Source organism: Mirounga leonina, unplaced genomic scaffold (assembly GCF_011800145.1).
Source record: "Mirounga leonina isolate KUSES-001 unplaced genomic scaffold, KU_Mleo_1.0 Mir_174, whole genome shotgun sequence".
Taxonomy (NCBI): Eukaryota; Metazoa; Chordata; class Mammalia; order Carnivora; family Phocidae; genus Mirounga; species Mirounga leonina.
Genome location: NW_023270451.1, coordinates 68,162,324 through 68,180,861, shown reverse-complemented (window position 1 = coordinate 68,180,861; position 18,538 = coordinate 68,162,324). Strand labels below are relative to the sequence as shown.

General features: G+C 44.3%; 1 protein-coding gene across 4 annotated transcripts in view; it reads right to left on the bottom strand.

Annotated features, from left to right (window-relative positions):
• STRIP2 (striatin interacting protein 2) overlaps nt 1-18,538 on the bottom strand; it is a 52,517-nt gene that overhangs the window by 33,409 nt on the left and 570 nt on the right. The window contains exons 2-12 of one of the 4 annotated variants that reach the window (XM_035021087.1): nt 12,135-12,204; nt 9,278-9,352; nt 8,127-8,261; nt 6,652-6,772; nt 5,591-5,659; nt 5,286-5,392; nt 4,214-4,341; nt 2,893-3,096; nt 1,397-1,632; nt 1,067-1,132; nt 214-277 (exon numbers count right to left, since the gene is read on the bottom strand). In XM_035021087.1, coding sequence (XP_034876978.1) covers nt 214-277; nt 1,067-1,132; nt 1,397-1,632; nt 2,893-3,096; nt 4,214-4,341; nt 5,286-5,392; nt 5,591-5,659; nt 6,652-6,772; nt 8,127-8,261; nt 9,278-9,352; nt 12,135-12,204 — 1,275 coding nt within the window. Of the gene's footprint in view, nt 1-213; nt 278-1,066; nt 1,133-1,396; nt 1,633-2,892; nt 3,097-4,213; nt 4,342-5,285; nt 5,393-5,590; nt 5,660-6,651; nt 6,773-8,126; nt 8,262-8,692; nt 9,353-12,134; nt 12,205-18,538 lie in introns of those variants that run through there. The other 3 variants (XM_035021089.1, XM_035021088.1, XM_035021090.1) reach the window with 3 other exon arrangements.

The following is an 18,538-nucleotide window of genomic DNA, read 5'->3' as shown; positions in this document are numbered from 1 at the left end:
AAAAGGCATGAGAGGAAGAAAGAATAACTTTTTCATCTATCTGAATGTAGGAAAATGGGTAAATAAGAAGACCTAATTTCTTCCTCTTTGGCCAAAATGCCTGCAGGGGAAATACAGAATGTGTCTGGTAGAAGAGCCAATAACCAGGACTTTGGTAATCAAACTTGAATGATGGCTCCCTATCCCTGAAGACTGAGAGCCCACCCTGGTCACCTGCTTTAGAGTCTTCACACTCTCGTGGATGGGCCTGGGTAATCCAACCAAGGTATCTGTGTCCCTGTGAAATGAGAGATATACCAGATCATAAGCATCAAAACTATAGAGAACTACTGATGAATCACTGACCTCTATCTCTGAAACTAATAACATATTATATGTTAACTAATTGAATTTAAATTTAAAAAAACTATAGAGAACTACTTATATCCCCTGGAGTTACATGGACCATGCCACTTTCAACATGCGGTATTCTGGATTTTTCTCTGCAAGCTTCCATGTCCCCCATTATTGCTTCAGGACACAAAAAGAACAATGCCACACAGAAGTGTTCCTGAAAATTAGGATTTTTGTATAGTCTTTTGGGGATTTACTTTGTCAGGGAGTGGTAGGTTCCTTAAAAGGGCATGTAGCCCAACTACAGTGAAACACGGGAACAAGGGCTTCTCCATTTTGTAAAGGCCAGCCAGTGTGAGGAATTCATGAGGGAGGAGATATGGGGGAAGACTGGATCTGCTCTGACCATGTTGCTTCTTCACAAAATTCTGGCCTATTAAAACAGGAAGGACCCCTAGGGACCATCTAATCCAACACTCTCATGAAGAAATTGAAGCCCAAGAGGGAAATGACTTGTCACTCAAGGTCCTACACCTGGCTAAGAACATAAGAGTTCTTCTAGGAAACTGGGAGGAAAAAAATTCCATGGCACCAGCCCAGAGTCACTAGCAGATGCCCATAGTGGCTCTAGGTTACACCATAACTACCAGGCAACATCTCTCATTCCAGCCACCCACTCGTCTGGCCCCCTAAGAACCACTCTATAGCCAGTTCTGACGATCTAGTCACTTACTGCCCCAGAGTGAATCCGATGAATTTGTTCCTGCTCATCTCCAAGAAGTGCTCAATGTCCTTCTGTCTGAGAGGACAGTGGAGAGACAATTCCCAGAAAAGGAAAAAAAAAAAAGCAAACCTTGAGAGACAGAACTTTTCTGGACTCCTAACCCTTTGATTGGAGGATTAGAGCAGTGGGGGAAGATAAGAGCTAACAGAGGAAACTTCAAACCCAGGAGTTCTGACTTCTAGTCCAGCTTACTGAGACTTGAACATGTAGATCACTGCACCCTGGGCCTTCAGTGATTCTAATCCCAAAATTCAGGGTTCCCGGAGTTATCAAACCTACCTGACCTTTGGGGCCCAGGGTAGGCCCTTGGGAAAGGCCACCCGCTCAGCAGAAAGGGATGCCTGTGAGGGTGGAGGTGGCACCAGAGGATCTTGCTCTAGCAGGTCTAATTCTCCATCCAAGGTTCGTTCTCCATCACCAGCAGACTCCTCTTCCTCCTCTGTGGCTGGTTCCTCAGTCTTAAAGAGATCTCTTTCATTGTAGATGTCCAGGCTGTCCTGCTTAGTGAGGAGTTGCTGGGCAGGGGTTGGGAGGGTGGAGAGAAGGTGTACAGAGATCTCACTCTGAGCATCCTTGTCTGAGGTCACCCTCTACCCATAAGCTACTAGAGTTTAGGATACATGGAGTAACAACCCAGCTCTTGTAAGAATATCCCCTTCCCCACCTTAACCCTAGTATATCCACCAGGCCCAATCCCAGGACAAGCACCTCTCAGGCAACCAAGCCTATGTCTGGGGAACAAAGCATACATAATCCCAAAGTCAGGTACTTAGCTTTCAAAAAGCATGGGTTTTTTGGGGTTTTTTTTGTACTGTACTTTCCTTCCTTATTATGCTCTGCTTAGGTGAACATTCAATTAGTTTGCCTTCTGTGAGCTTACACCAGCTGGCTGACTGAGGAAGAGGAGGACAGAGGCTTGCTGCTAGGCAGAGGGAAGCAAGTTTGGAATTTTAAATCTTGTCAAAGAAAAAAAGATTGGACAGAAATAGGCCAAAAAGTTAACAGTGACTGCCTCTGGTTTATTAAGCTTGTAGGTGATTTTCTTTTTTCCTCCCTTCTTCACATTTTTATATTTGTTCCAAATTTTGTACAATGAGTAAGCATTACTTTATAAAACAAAAAATAAAGGTTAAAAAAAATCACATTGCAGATTATGTAGACTAGATTACTGAACATGACTGTCTGGTCACCTGTAATTGGTGAACTCAGGTATTTCAGGGAGGTGAGTTTGTGGGTACATGGTCAAGTCTCAGTGCAACCTGTCATTCTGACCTTTCCAGGGATGCAGATTATACCTAGAACACTAATCAGTCACCTCCTAAATGTAAGCCTCTGGTTCCAGGGCCAGACAAGAGCATGGCTGGCTCAGAGTAAACCTTCTTGCTATCAATATAATGATAAAGCGCCTTACCCCATGCACGTGGATTTGCTGGGAGCCCTGTTCAGGTGATCTGGGTCCCTATCTCCAGGATTATGCCCTAACTGTTGGCCAGGATAACTCGAGGCATACCAGGTCTGGGCCAATGACCCTGTAGCAAGATATGGATCTATGATGTAATATGAACAGTGTTACATCATGATAGCCTGGGAGCCTTCTGGAGTTGGGAGACAGCGGCCAAAGTACAGACTCCAAGGTTTCAGGTTGGTCACAAGGCCAATCAGAGGTAGGATGAGCCTCGTCATTTACTGCCCTTTCCTACCACATCCAGAGTAGCTTGGAATCTTAATTTTTGGCCTACTAGTATCAAAACACCACTGTCTGCTTTAGTTCGTACCCTTCGAGAACCACGGCGGCCTCGCAGCTTAGAGGGTGGTGGTGCCAGCTGAGACTCCCCCAGGTCGAGGGTGTAAGAGGGCGGGGAGGCAGCACGCATGCTCTTCACCACCTGGATACTGTCTTCAGCCAGTGGAGGCAGGCCCAATTCTGCCCGCTTCTGTACTTTGAGAACCTGTAGATGCTCAAATCCACCAAGGGTAAACTACAGTATAAAAGGGGCAGAGGAGAGGAAAAGAGGGAAGTCAGAGGGAACGAGGTCAGGGAAATGTGAACGGAGAGGAAGAGCCACACTCTCCAGTCCCCTTGTACTCCCTTCTTAACTAAGAAGTAATAAAACAGGAAGGGACAAATGTAGTTACTATCCCCAGTCTTAGAAGCTCAGGGGTCATGATAAAGCATTATTTACTGACTCAGGGCTGGAAACATCACCAGGAATTAGGAAAGGGACTTCTGGGGGCTTCCACTGGAGAAAAAAAAAGGGAAACTGTGTCCCCTTTTTAAGGAGTACAACCAGATGCTATAAAGCCCGAGTCACTCAATTTCTTCTGCAGTCAAAAGGTAGTTCCCCCCTATGAAGCTTGCTCTGGAGGGTATGTTGTTCAGGCAGTCCTGTGGGGTGGGAGCCAGAGGTGAAGGGTCAGATTTAATAATTAGTAACAAAGCTGTAACCATACACTTAAAAGGACTTCATTTTTTTTAAGATTTATTTATTTATTTTAGAGAGAGAATGTGAGCAGGGGGAGGGACAGAAGGAGAGAGAGAGAAAGAGGGAGAGAAGCAGATACTCCACCGAGCGCAGAGTCCAACGCAAGGCTCGATCCCACGACCCTAAGCTCATGACCTGAGCCAAAATTAAGAGTTGGACACTTAACTGACTGAGCCACCCAGGTCCCCCAGGACTTCATTTTTTTTTTTAAAGCAAATCCTCTGTTTATCTGGATGGAGGGCAGGCAGTAAATCCCATTTTATAGCTAGAAAAATTGAGGCAGAGACAGTTGCCTGAGATTCCTCGGTATCAGCAGAGGCTAGATCTCCCAACTCTCAACCAGTATTCTTTCCATGAAATGTCAGCTCTATCATGGGAAGGTGCAATGACACCCTAATCATAGAGTGACATCTCCTGTCAGTCCAAAAGAAATAGGTAATCTGCTGTGACACAGAACATACGATTTCTCTCCATTGGCTAACAGCTGCTCTCCCTATTCTTCTGCCTAGCTCCAGTCTCCTGGAATCAGACTAGAAGAAAGTGAGGTGGCAGAGGGGCACCGCTGATCTGATGAGATGGGCGTGGGTAGGAGGGGGGTGGATCAGCCACTTACCATGACCACCTTCCAGAGCAAAAGCAGGACCTTCTTTATGGGGAAATGGGGAGCCAGGCCGCTGCAGAACTTGGTAACCATGGAGAAAAGCAAAAGGGCAAAAGGTTCCTCATTATGCGTGGAGAAACCTGGGGAAGAGGAGAGAGAGAAGTGAGAAAGTGAGGATGAGAGTGCTGAAACCCTGCCCCTTTAACCCTGCTTCTGAATGCAGTGAGGAAGGCTCTTACCTCCTCCAAGAATTTGAGTACTGTTCCTTAGAAGGCGGCTTAGAGAATCCCCAGAGGGAAGGGGCAGGAAGGGAGGCCATGGAGGTAAAATGGCTTAGCTCCCAAGCTTGAGGGTGGATACCAAACTAGAAGTAATAGTACTAAAGATGTTCCTTTCTGGCCGAAGGACTCAATGCATTTTATAGATCACAACTCACTTTCCCACATCAGTCTAATATATTTTAAAAATCCCATAGGCCTTCATATCTTATCCCTGTGTGATGACAACATCAATATTTTCAAGGCGATTCAACTCATTTTTTCATGTGAGATTGATGATGAAATGGGAGATGGATGGCTGTTTCCATTTTATAACCAAGGAAATCAAGGCACAGAAATGACACATGATTGGTACTAACTCATAGACACAAGGGAAGTTAAACCAGGTCCTCACGCCTGCCACGCAGTGTCTCTGCCCTAAAAGAATGGATGCTGGGCGCCTGGGTGGCTCAGTTGGTTAAGCGACTGCCTTCGGCTCAGGTCATGATCCTGGAGTCCCGGGATCGAGTCCCGCATCGGGCTCCCTGCTTGGCGGGGAGTCTGCTTCTCCCTCTGACCCTCCTCCCTCTCATGCTCTCTGTCTCTCATTCTCTCTGTCTCAAATAAATAAATAAAATCTTTAAAAAAAAAAAAAAGAATGGATGCTAATTTGGAAAGAGGAGGGGAGGAAGGAAGGAAAGGAGGGAGGGAGAAAGGAAGGAAGGAAGGAAAAGCTATTTGTCTCTTCTCTGCAGATGCGCAGAAGCTATGCTTCCCCTCCACCATCAGCACCTTATCCCTACCCTTCCTCAAGTGCCACTTCTTACTCAATTCAGTGCGGAAGGTCTCCCGTGCTGTCCTCCACCGGCAGGAGTCTGTCTCTCGCTCCAGGCGGATATTTTCCACCAATAGGTACATGACACTCAGCAGCACCCTGGGGTTATAGAAGGGTTACAAGAGGTTCCCAAAGCAGCTCCCAGCCTGTAGTCAGAGACCTTGGGGATGATCTCTGCGGGAGCCTGACCCAGTGGAATTAGCAACTACTAGCAGTCTGGGTATATCTGGGACTTGGGCAAAGGGTAACCCATTGTTAACTATCCCTTGTTTTATTCCCAGGGCCAGCTCAACTTACCTGAGCTCTGTGCTATCAGCAATGGAGATGGCTGGTTTCCGAAGAGCACTGCTACAGGCCTGGCTGTTGCTGCCATGGGGGGAGGGAGAGAATAGGAATTCATAAGTCCTCTTTACACCCTGTGTCCCTACTTATCATATACATAAATGTGAGTACCTGCTATTCCCTGGCTATGTAGCTAAGAGAAATTGGTCTAAGGTAAAGGAGCCCACTGAATTCCTTTGCCACCTCAGTAAACCTTTATCTGTGGTGAAGATGGGCAAGGGCAGGATCTCTGATAACCCCTCCACTTATAATCCACACTGTGCCTAGCACTGTGCTGAACACAAAATAGATGCTAAGCAACCCTTTTTTTTTTTTTTTTAAGATTTTATTTATTTATTTGATGGAGAGAGAGAGAGACAGCGAGAGAGGGAACACAAGCAGGGGAAGCAGGAGAGGGAGAAGCAGGCTTCCTGCGGAGCAGGGAGCCCGATGCGGTGCTCAATTCCAGGACCCTGAGATCATGACTTGAACCGAAGGCAGACGCCTAACGACTGAGCCACCCAGGCGCCCCTAAGCAGCCCTTTCAATCTGCCCTCTTTAAACTCCTGGGTAATAGGCACGAGATAAAATGAGGGATCACTATAGTGGTAGCAGCAGATAAGGCCACCTCTAGAGCTATGACCTATGAGGGAAAGAATTGGGCACAGCAACAGAAGTTGGTCCTGTCCCTCTTGGGTCACGTTCTCAGGTAGAACAGTCTCCTTCATGGATTCCAGAGTTAGGCTGAGTTGAGAAGGTGTTTAGATATAAAGGGAACCCACCTAGGATAGGACCCTGAAGCCCAGGACTGAAGCTGTAAGTGGGGCAAAAGCTGTTGATGAGCCCAACCTCAGGGAAGAGGACAGACTATCAGAGAGCATGGCTGGATAGAGGGGAACTGTCAGTAAGCTTTGGGCTGAGGTGTGAATAGACCCTGCTCCCACAGAGGTCTCTATAGTGAGGGAATCAGCATAGGACATGAGGCACACTTCAAGGAAGGGGGTTGTCTAGGCCGGCTCTCCCCTAAGGTTTCTCACTCGATTTCCATGTGGAGTAGCTCCAAGAAGGCTGAGAAGGTCCCCATCTGATAGAGCAGGAAGCAGTTGTACCTGGACCAGTGTAGTACATCGACCTCCGAATCACATTCCCCAAAAGTGCCTAAAGAACCAGACAGTGTCATATGGGTTGAGGGGTACCCAGTTCTTTCCACCCTGCCCCATGATCTTAAGTCTATCTTCCAACACCTTGCCCAACAATTAGGCTGACAAAGTACGGCAAGGGCCCTCCAGAACCTCCTTGAATGAGGCAGGAAAGAGGAGAAACAGTCTCCAGAGTCAGGTCCAATGTGCTTATCACTGGCCCGTCTTAAGTTTGAGTTCCCTGGGAAGCAGATCCAGAGAGGATTCGAATGCAAGCAGTTTATTTGGGAGATGATCCCAGGAACCATTAGTAGAGAAGTGGGGAAGTGAGATAGGGAAGAAAAGGCAGCTAAGGAGCTGAACTCAGGTTGGGGGAAGCTCTGGGAAACAGTATATGTTTTATACCCTCAGAATCATCCCACCCAAGAAGGGTGAGGTAATTGGGCTATTCATCCACTACCTCCTGTCATTCATTGATCAGTGCTACTGGACTAGGGGAGCACATTAATTCCCTAGCACGTCCTGGCTACCCTATATGGACTGCAGAGAAAGCCCTCAGGTAAAAAGTTAAAGGTACTAGCAGTTGGAAGTTGGCCAGAGCACCAGACCCGAGAGATAGGGTTAGGCACTGCCTTGTTTGCTATCGTCTTCCCTTTACCACTCTTATTCCTATCCATTTATTATTTTCTTTTATAGTTTGTTTGTTTGTTTGTTGTTGTTGTTGTTTTAGCTCCCAGCTAGTTGGTTCTGCCAATAGTCCTCTTATTATGATCTCAGGGCATATTTTTACTATTCCAGTTAGGTTATCTCATTTCTCTTTCCAACACCTGGCTAATAGGTCTCTTCTGGGAAGGTTTTCTCAATTAATCTCGCTGAGTTCTGATCCCATTTACACACTGCATCTGCTCCTGCTGCTATACTGGCTTGAACTCTCTAAATGCCAAGGAGAAATTACGCAGAAGGTCCATGTGTGAATCTGGGGCACCACACTACCTCCCCTCAGTGGAGGTCAGTGCCATAGCTGAAGAAAGAAGCCTCCATGCTCAGCTGGTGGTACATCAACTCTAGCCACACTGACTCTCTTACTAAATCTCCACATATGATTATAGCCCACATGAAGGAAAAAAGAACTTTATAAGAAATCTTGCCATGCGTGGCAAGATAAAGGCCAATTCCAAGGGATCCAACATAGTACCCCCACCATCTCCTTAACTTCCTTATAAGCATCAGGTTACTCCTAGCACTTGACAAGATCTGTCCTTGAGAGGCAGGGGCCTTGCTTTCTTAGCATGGCTTGCCTCATCCTAGTCCTGATAACAACATTTCTCTCCCTAGTTTTCACCCAGCTCAAGCTGGCAAAGGTGGCCACTCGCCTTGGGCCAGGTACAGAACAGCCCGGGCCACCTTCAGTCGCCGTTCCCTACTGACCACCTCCAGTCGGTCCAGGAGTCCCATCACATAGGCCTTCTGGGCATCTTCCTCCAACTCCAGCCACTCCTTGCCCTGCACTGGGGAAAGAAGGCCATACAGATCCAGTGTCAGCTTTTGCCTCCCCTTCCTGGAAAGGTTCCTGATAACATACCCATCTCTGATCCCCACCCCCAACAAATTCTTCTCTTCAAAAGCTTTCTTTATTTAGCTGAGAAAGAATAAGAGATTGGAAAAGTAAAGGACCCACAAAGGTCTGGCTGAATCCACTCTGCAGCTCATCTTCCTCCATATCCCCTTTATTCTCCACACAGAGCCTATTCTGTCCTATCTCTCTGCCTTTTCAAGGAGTTCCCTCTCTCCCTACATATCCAATTCCTATTCATCATTACAGATCCAATACTAAATTACCTCTTTCCCACTAATGCTCCAGCCAGAAGCTCTGTCCCCCAAGATACTACCCTGCCTCCAATCCCCCCAAGATATCTTTTACTTCTCTTATGATACTTACCACTTTCCTTTTGGCTTCAGTGAGTTTTGTGATGTACACACCTCCCCTCTGCCACTGGATTATAATCTCTTTGAAGATTCTGCAAATTCACTTTCAGCCCTGCCCCCTGCATCTCACACAAAACAGTTCTCACCACACATCTGTTGAGCTGCAAACTGAATTCACTGACCAAGTAAGGAGATGGAGGTCTGAGAGGATCAGTGTGGACACATGGAATTATTATTAGATGCAATTAGGAGTGAGGCAGAGTTGGAGGCAGGGATTGAATGTTAAAGTCAAGGACTACACTAGGCACAGAGTTCAATCAGGCAGCAAGGCACCAGCCCAGTTCCCATCCCTCTGTTCTCTGGGCCCTTTATATCAGTGAAAGGGACCAAGCTCAGGCTTTTCCTGCTTCCATTCCATGGCCTCTCCACTTGAGCTATAGGAAACTCTGTGTCCCATATGGAAGAAGGGATAGAGAAGTGGTTATGGAGAGGATGAAGAAGAATCATACTTTGTTTTGGGCTTTTTCTAGATCGGGCTGGGATATCATGGGGTGTGGGGGAGGAAAGAAGGTCTCTATGAATAAGAATCTGGGATCACCTTGAGTCTTGAAATCTTCTTCAAAGCACCTCCTGTTAGTGGTGAATTCCAGGTTTTCAGTGTAGCTATATAATTCTGTGTTAGGAAAGACAGGACAGAGTCACAAACATTCAGCAGACCCTTACAGAAGGGGCCTGGGGTGGAGAGGGTGGCATGAAAGAGCTAATGCTTCCAACACATTCCTGTGTCCAATTCAATCCAGAGCCAGCTTCCTCCCTTTCGGAGCAGTTAAAAATAGCCACTTGTGTCCCTGGGTGATTAAACCATCAAACCTGTCCTCCTCCTGCCAGCTGGCTGCTACAGCAGAGAAGGCAGTCTTCAACGCTGGTGAGGGCCAGGAGAAGGGATGGACCAGAAAGGGCTTACTGTCATCAATCCTGTTTCTTAGGGCTGCAACCCTTCTGCTTGTCAACCCAGACTGAAACTATCCTGTCTCTAGGGAAGAGAGGGGCAGCACAATGCCTGAAATTTAGAGGCAAGATCCTTGTGCTATTCACGGAACCAGAGTAAAGGCTGGAGAGTATGTGTTAGATGGCCCTTTGGGGTTGGAGCCAGTTCATTCTCTCCCTGCTAAGTTTCCTCAAAAGGTATAGAAGTTTAGGTTCCTGCCCCTGGCCACCCAGGAAGACACAGCATCAAACAACATAGAAGCAGCTATTGTTGCCAAAGGGCTGCTTATGCCCAAGAAAATCTAACTTTGTTAACAATAGGCTCTGAATACAAAATGCAGAGTTTATGAGAAATAAAATGCCTTTCCTACACACACACACACGCCAGAACATTATACCAGGAAGTACCCTCATCTTACAGAGGATAAAGAATTGAAGTTGAGAAGTCAATAGGTGACAGAACAGATTTCCTCAAAACTCTGTAACAGACCCTTGCTGGAAATTTAACTAGGTCGTAGATAATTCACAAAGAGAAATTCACTTATGTTCCAGCCAGCTGTCTAATGGTTGAGAAACACCTTGTCTGGGAGCCAGGGCTTTTGAGTCCTGAGTTCCAGAATCCTGGATTGACCAGAAGCAAATCCCATCTCTGACTCTGATATTCTTCAGTGCTCAGTGGGTAGTGTGCATGTATGTTTTTTAAGAGCACAGCATGAACCCAGTCAGAAAAGGGAGCAAGGCTGTTAGGTACTAAAATATTTTTGTTTTTATTTTTAAATTTTAGATCATGAATTTTCATAGATATAGAATACATAAGATACCTGTGTATCTTCTACCCAGATTAAACAAACGTTTACACTTGTTATATTTACTTCAGACATCTTAAGTTTCCTTTTCCTCCCCAGTCTTATTCCCCTCTCAAGATTTAACCATTTTAATGACATTGGTGTGTATCCTTTACATGCCTGTTTTTCTACTTTTCCTGCATATGTATATACCTGTAAACAACATGACATTGTTGTGTTTGAAAGCTTCTATCCAAACAGGATATTATATATATTATTTTTCTTAGAAACAATTCTTAGTATGTCTTTCAATAGTTTTTTACATAACAGTGTACTGAACACATCCATTTACTTAACTGACACTGTTCTTAATCAAGTGTGCAACTAGACTTCCCAGGAATATCTTTTAGGTTTGTGTGTTTAAGCAGTATTCGGATGCATGTATAAATTATTTTGTCACTGCTTCTTTCACTCTCAACACTATGTTTTTAACATTTATTGATATTGAAACATATTGATATAGATCAATTATTCTAACGGCTAAGTGGTAGCCTATATTGATACGCTACAGTTTATCCATTCCCCTGAGTGGTTTTAAATTTTTCATAATGGCCACAATAAACATGTTTATACATGTTTTCTTGTGCCCAAATGTTCTTTAAAGTGTACATCTAGAGTCACTGTGTCATTATGTGTGCATCTTCAACTTTGCTAGATATGACCAAATTGCTTTCCAATTTTATATTCTGCTCCCTCATGCCAAGCAGTGTATAAAAGTACTCATTTCTCTGCACCCTCACTAACTTCAGGCTTTTAAGTTTTGCAATCCGATGGATGTGAAACAATACCTCATATTTTAATTTGCTTTTCCTCATTTACTAATGTAGTTGAACATCTTTTCATATATTTATTGACCATATGGTTTTCTGTTCTCTGAATTCTTATTCATATTCTTTGACTATTTGTCTATTGGGTTGTTCTTCTCTCTTCTCTCTTTCTACACACACATACATGCACACACATACACATATGAAATATATTTATATTATTTGGAATTCTAATCCTTTGTTGGTTATTAAACTCAGCTCTCTCTTTGTCACTCATCACAAATTTATTCCCTGTGCTTCTTCACAAGAACTTCTTTAAAAGTTCTTGTCTCTTTTCTCTGAAAAAGCATGTCTCAAAGTGTCACTTCCATGTGACAGAATATTTAATTTTCACACCACTGCCACCCAAAGCTCATTTATTAATAACTGGCATTCATAGCACGTGTAGCATGGAGGCTCTTAGTGTGAGGAGATCACACTTAGCCTAAGCTAAAACCCAGACAGAGAGAGAGAGGGAGAGGGTGGCAGAAAGAAGGGGGCATGCATGCAAAGATATGAGTGAATATGGGAAAAGAAACAGGAGGAATAGGGAAAAGGTGGAAAGAAAACAGATTTGAGAGTGCACCAAAAGAGAATAAAGAAGGATGAGCAGAAAAGAGTGATAGAATAAAAGTGAAGAATACTGTAGCCAAAGGAGAATTCACAGAAAGAAATGTAAAAACAAACATATTTACTGCGGGAGGTTGGAGAGAAGAGAGAATGTGGAGAACAGACAAGCTGCCAGGGAAGGTCACAGACCCCTGCCCTCTCCTCCTGGCTATGCTTCCACTCTCCACAGACCATCTCTACCTCATACCTGACAACTCTGCTGCGTGCCCATCTGCATCTCCATACTCAAATTCCAGAGTGGGGCAGTCCACAGAGCCCTGTAATGGAGAAGACTTTGCAGTAACTTGGGAAAAGGAATGAAAAAGGATATTACACTCTCATTTAATACTCATTATACTCTCTTCTTCTCTTAGAGGCGTTAGATCAGGGAGGCAGCTAGGAGAGTCCCATCTGGGCCTTTAACGCAAGAGGTACCCTCCTCCAAGCCAAAATCCAAGGCTCAGTAGAGGGCAGGGCTGAAGGTTCCTATATAAAATCAGAAAATCTGGGTAAAGGGTAGGATTGTGACCAGATATGAAAGCTACGCAATCTGTGCCTGTATCTGACCTACATAAACATGGACCTGAAGAGCATGTAGCTGATTTCTAGAACAATGAGATGAACTAAAACAAAAGAGGTGAGCTGGATTCTAATTTCAGCTATGTCATTAACCCACTGTATGATTTTGGGCAAATCTCGTTTTTTGGATCATAGTTCATTTATTAAAAAAAAAAAGTCCCTCAGCTCTAGTGTTCCACAACTTCAGGACTGTCAAATAAGGTAGTATTTCTACTCCAACTTGGTTTTTTTTTTTTTAAAGATTTTATTTATTTGACAGAGCGACAGCAAGAGAGGGAACACAAGCAGGGGGAGTGGGAGAGGGAGAAGCAGGCTTCCCACTGAGCATGGAGCCCGATGTGATGCGGGGCTCAATCCCAGGACCCTGGGATCATGACCTGAGCCGAAGGCAGATGCTTAACGACTGAGCCACCCAGGTGCCCCTACTCCAAGTTGTTTTAAAGCTAGATTTCCTATGATGTTGTATGTATAAATTTATTAATACTATATAAAAATATTTTAATGTGATCCCACCCCCTAACCTCTTTAAGCATTTTGGAGTTATTTCCTACCAGCATACATTATATACAAATTTAAAATTTTTTGAATCTCAGCTATCACCTATTGAAATCTTGAGCAAGTTACTTAACCTGTCTGTGCCTCAGTGTGGTATAAAAAATGTATTTGGTCTTTGACCCTGTTCCAGGCACAGAGCTCCTAAAACCTCTGAAATTTCCTGATAGAAGTGTAATTCATAAGCCCCAGTCAACAATACTTGAGTTTATGCTAATGAGATGACTCCTGGTGAGCCTTTAAGAGTTTCAGGGCTCGCCCCACATCCAGAGAGGGGAGGAAGCTGATGATTGAGTTCAAACAGTGGCCAATGGTTTAATCAACCATGCCTAGGTAATGAAACTCCATAAAAGCCCTAAAACAATGAGGTTTGGGTACACCAAAGTGCTAGAAGGGTGAAACCTAGAGGGCGTTCAATTTCTGCACCATCTCACCCCCATACCTTCTTCTTTGCCTTTCTTCATTTGGCTATTCTTGAGTTTTATCCTTTATAACAAAATTGTAATCATAAGCAGAACAGTTTTTTGAATTCTGTGAGTCACTGTAGCAAATTATGGAATCTGGGGATGGCGGGGTTAGGGGTGGGGGTGGTCATGGAACCTCTGAATTTACAGTTGGCCAGGTAGAAGTGCGTGTAGCCTGGGGGCCCCAGGTGTGGCTGGCATCTGAAATGGGGACTGTCTTATGAGACTGAGCCCTTAACTTGTGGGGTCTGTGCTAACTACAGATAGTGTCAGAACTGAATTGGTGCCAGGGAATTATTGGAAAACGAAGTGCTCAGTTTTCTTATCTGTAAAATGAAGATAACTCATAGGGTCATTATAAGGACTCAATGAGTTAATAGAGAAAAAGCATTTAGGACACTACCCAGCACTTGGTAGTACTATGTAGATGGTTACAGTACTTTGTTGTTTGTTTGTTATTTTATTTAGATTTTATTTACTTATTTGAGAGAGAGAGAGAGAGAGCACTGGAGCAGAGGGGAGGGGTAGAGGGAGAGGGAGAGGGAGAAGCAGACTCCTGGCTGAGCAGGGAGGCGGATGTGGGACTCATCTCAGGGTCCTGGGATCATGACCTGAGCTGAAGGCAGATGCTTAACCAACTTAGCCACCCAGGCGCCCGGTTATACTACTTTGAACTTTACCTACTGTACTTAAAATTTTAATATTATATTATAAAGGCATTATTCTCATATTATCATGACTATCATTTTAAACAGCTAAGTGTACAGCTAAGTGGACAGATAATTGGTTTTCTTAACCAGTTCTCTATTGTTGAACATTTAAGTTGTTTTCAAATTTTTTTTTTTACTATATGTATGAAGCTGTGATACACTTATAATTTTTTTCATATTTAGGAACTTTCCTAAGGATAGATTCTTTTTTTTCAACTAAGGATAGATTCTTGAAAAGGAAATGAATTGCATCAAACCTTATGAATGAATACTTGTATGGTTCTTTGTGTATGACAAGTTGTTTTCCAAAACCACTTTATCAATTTACACTGCCATCAATGCAAATCATATTTAAATCCACTATAGCAAAGCTTTCCAAATACTTCCAGGTTACAGAGACCAAAAAAAAAAAAAAAAAAAAAAAAAAAGGTGGAGGGTGGGAATGACATTAGGTAGTTCTGATAAGTAGAGACTTAAAAACCTTTTTAAAATATATATTTCAAAAAAGGATAGTTTAATACAAAATGAGGACACAATATTAGAATAAAAGAGTCATTAACAGCATGTTTTTCAAAGTTTTTGGATTGTAAATCAAAGAATAAATAAACTTTACATTACGTCCCAACACACACACACAAAACTGGACCAAAGTTTAACAAAATAGTATCACTATTACTATATGTGATGTAGATATTTTCTATTATTCTATTTCTTTAAAAAAAATGTTGGCATCAACTTACAGATTACCCCCTACGTTTGAAAAACACTGTTTTAAATTGCATACATCCTTCAGCAGGGCCAAGAGCCAGCATCCCGGTGACAAGATGTCACATGTTCCCTGCTATGATGTGACCAGAAGGACAGTCACCTCTGCGGTCTTCTACCTGAAAGGCCAGAATCTCACCTTATGTCAGACCCTGAATGAAGGAGGCTCACTGAGAAATTCTCACAGCCCACAGCAGGCTCAAAATAACTGGGGCCTGAGAAGGACGCCTGAGGGACACAGCCTTGCATCAGTCAAAGGACCAATGTTGCTTCCATAGTTTGGACAAAGGCACTGTGGAAACCTGAGGAGCTGACATCAGGGGAAACTGAGCAAGGGGTACAAGAGCCCTCTGCACCATCTCTGCAACATCTCTGTAAACCTAAAATCACTCCAAAGTAAAAAGTCTAGTAAAAAAAATAATAAATTGCATAATCCTTTATTTATTTATTAAGTAAGCTCTACACCCAACATGGGACTTGAACTAATGATCCAGAGATCAAGAGTTTGCATGCTCTACCAACTGAGCCAGCCAGGCACCCCAAATTGCATACATCCTTTAAATTTATTGTATTGAACTACATTTTATGAAAAATTCACTTTAATGTCCCAAATTTTCCTCAGTTTGCCACAAACCAGTAAAACTTTGTCAAGGACTTTGGAAACCAATTAAACAAAGGGATCTGGCTAAAGAGGCCTGAGGTGAATTATTTGGTTAAGAATCTTCTTATTAAGGGGTGCTTGGGAGGCTCAGTCAGTTAAACCACCAACTCTTGGTTTCGGCTCAGGTAGTGATCTCAGGGTCCTGGGATCCAGCCCCATGTGGAGCCCTGCATCAGGCTCTGCGCTCAGTGGGATGTCTGCTTGTGGATTCTGTCTCTCCCTCTGCCACTCAGTTTGTGCTCGCCCACGCATGCTCTCTCTCTCTCTCAAATAAATAAATCTTTTAAAAAAAGAATCTTCTTATTAAGTAAATAATTATTCTCTAGCTTCCTATTTTCCTTGGGATGTTCATACACTAAGCCACTCGGAGAGGGTAGGTCAACTAGAGTCCCTTACAAACACAATGATGGATGAGGACGCTCTCTTGAATTGCGCCAACAGTAATTCTCTTCCAGTAATCCTTTAGAAGCACAAGAGGTCAGGGGGAAAGACAAAAACAAAACCATCTCCTCTGAGGATTGTATTCCACAGGAAAGCAAACGGAGGGAAGGAAGGAAAGGCAGATAGTCATCTAAGTCTGGCACCTGAGTGTTGTGGTGATAGGGAATGTACTGACAGGTAAAAAGCAGCTTTCCTGCTGCAGTGGAAGGTGGAGGAAAGCTAATCTTTCCAGCCAGCCTTTTGGCAGGCAATGAGCCCAGATGGAGAGGATCACTGCAGTTGTCCATTTCCAAGCATAAAAAGTGCGCTGCAGACAACCAGGAGGTAAAACTGTGGGGCAGGTGGAAAGCTCTGAGTCTCTGGATACTGAATTCACTGGCAAAAGGAAAGTACTATCAGAGTCCTTTTCTTGAAGGAAGACTTGATAGGCAGGGAAAAGGCCTCCTACATCCTTTTTTTTTTTTTTTTTAAGGTTTTATTTATTCATTAGAGAGAGAGAAAGCGAGAGCACAAGCAAGGGCAGAGGCAGAGGGAGAGGGAGAAGAGAGGGAGGAGAAGCTGCAAATTGAGCTGGGAGCCTGACATGGGGCTCGATCCCAGGACGTGGAGATCACAACCGGAGCCAAAGGCAGCTGCTCAACCATCTGAGCCACCCAGGCACCCCTCCTACTTCAGTTTTAATTCCCCCCAAATTGGTTTCATTCTGAAACCAATTATTTTATTTACTTGCATATTGTCTGTCTCTCTACCCTGACTAGAATGTTTGCTCCACAGAGCAAAGACCTTGTCTTGTTCACCACTGTATTCCTAACACCTAAACAGTGCTGGGCATGTAGGAAGGACTCAATAATTTTTGAATCAATGAATGACCCACCATCTCTCCCCCAAAAATACATTTAAGCAAGAACAATGTCTCTATGGGGGAATGAGGCACAGGGTGCCCTAAAACGCCAGATTCAGGGGTGCCTGGGTTGAGTATCCATCTCTTGGGTTCCTCTCCAGTGGTGATCTCATGTGTTATGGGATAGAGCCCTGCATGGGGCTCCATGCTCAGCAGGGAGTCTGCTTGGGGATTCTCTCTCTCTAAAATAAATAAATGAATCTTAAATAAATAAAATAAAAGGCCAGATTCATATTTTTTTTTTAGATTTTTTTTTTTTTTTTTAATTTGAGACAGAGAGAATGAGAGACAGAGAGCATGAGAGGGAGGAGGGTCAGAGGGAGAAGCAGACTCCCTGCCGAGCAGAGAGCCCGATGTGGGACTCGATCTCGGGACTCCAGGATCATGACCTGAGCCGAAGGCAGTCGCTTAACCAACTGAGCCACCCAGGCGCCCCAAGGCCAGATTCATATTGAGGCAGGGAAGGAGATGATGTGGACAGAACCCTAATCTAGCTAGCAAGACAGTAAGGCTGATCTCTGCCTCCAAAAGGTGGTGTGACTCTGGGCCAGTCTTTTCATCTCCTCCACTTCTCTTTTTTAGAAAATGTGATGGATTCCTCCTTGTCTGTATCAAAATGGAAAACATATATGAAATCCCTTTGGAAACTGTGATATACTTCAAATGGCAAACCATTGCTGGGACAAGTTAGACCTGGCTTCTAGTACCAGCTCTGGCCCTGTGAGCTACTGTATGTACTGACCAATTACATGCCCTGTGCCTGAACTGAATTAAACATTTGACATTCAGTTATCTCACTTGGCTTTATCACAACCTTCTGAGGTAGGTAGTATTAACCTCATTTTACAGATGAAGAAATGAGCTCAGAGAGGTTTGGCAATTTGCCAAAAGTCACACAGTAAATGGTAGGGCTAGGATTCAAAACCGGGTCTGACTGACCTCAAAGCTTGGTGCTCCTGGCCACTATGCCAGATGTATGCTCCTGGTCAAGTTACTTCTGTCTCTTACTTCTGTAAAACAAGGGGCTAAAACAGATGATCTCTACAGATCCTTCCACATCTGACATTTTGTGGTCTATTCTGTGTGTGTGTGTGTGTGTGTGTGTGTGGTCTATTCTCCTGATCCCCACTCACATCCAATTCTACTCTTGGCTAGTTGATGGAAACTGGCTGGTGAGGGGGTAGGGGACTAATAATTCACTCCTTTCATCCTCCTAGTTAGCATTTCTTTTCAGAAGAAGTGACCCAAACATTCATATTCCTATCTGTGGGTTTGTATCCTGGACAGTTCCATCCACTCCCTCCTGTACAGCCCCTGCCTGAATCCTGTCTCATTAACTCTTACTGGTAGGGGTCCTGAGGTCCGTGGAAGGCACTCCCTAAAAAGCCTGCCAACAACACTCGGGGGGAAGGGGAAGCGCAGACGTCACTGGGCACATCTGGATCCGATCGCTAGCCCGGGGCTGGGGGGGCGGCTGCCCACACGCCCGCCCCTCTCCACTGCGGCGGAGCTTGGGCCACCCCCCCCCATCCCTCAGGC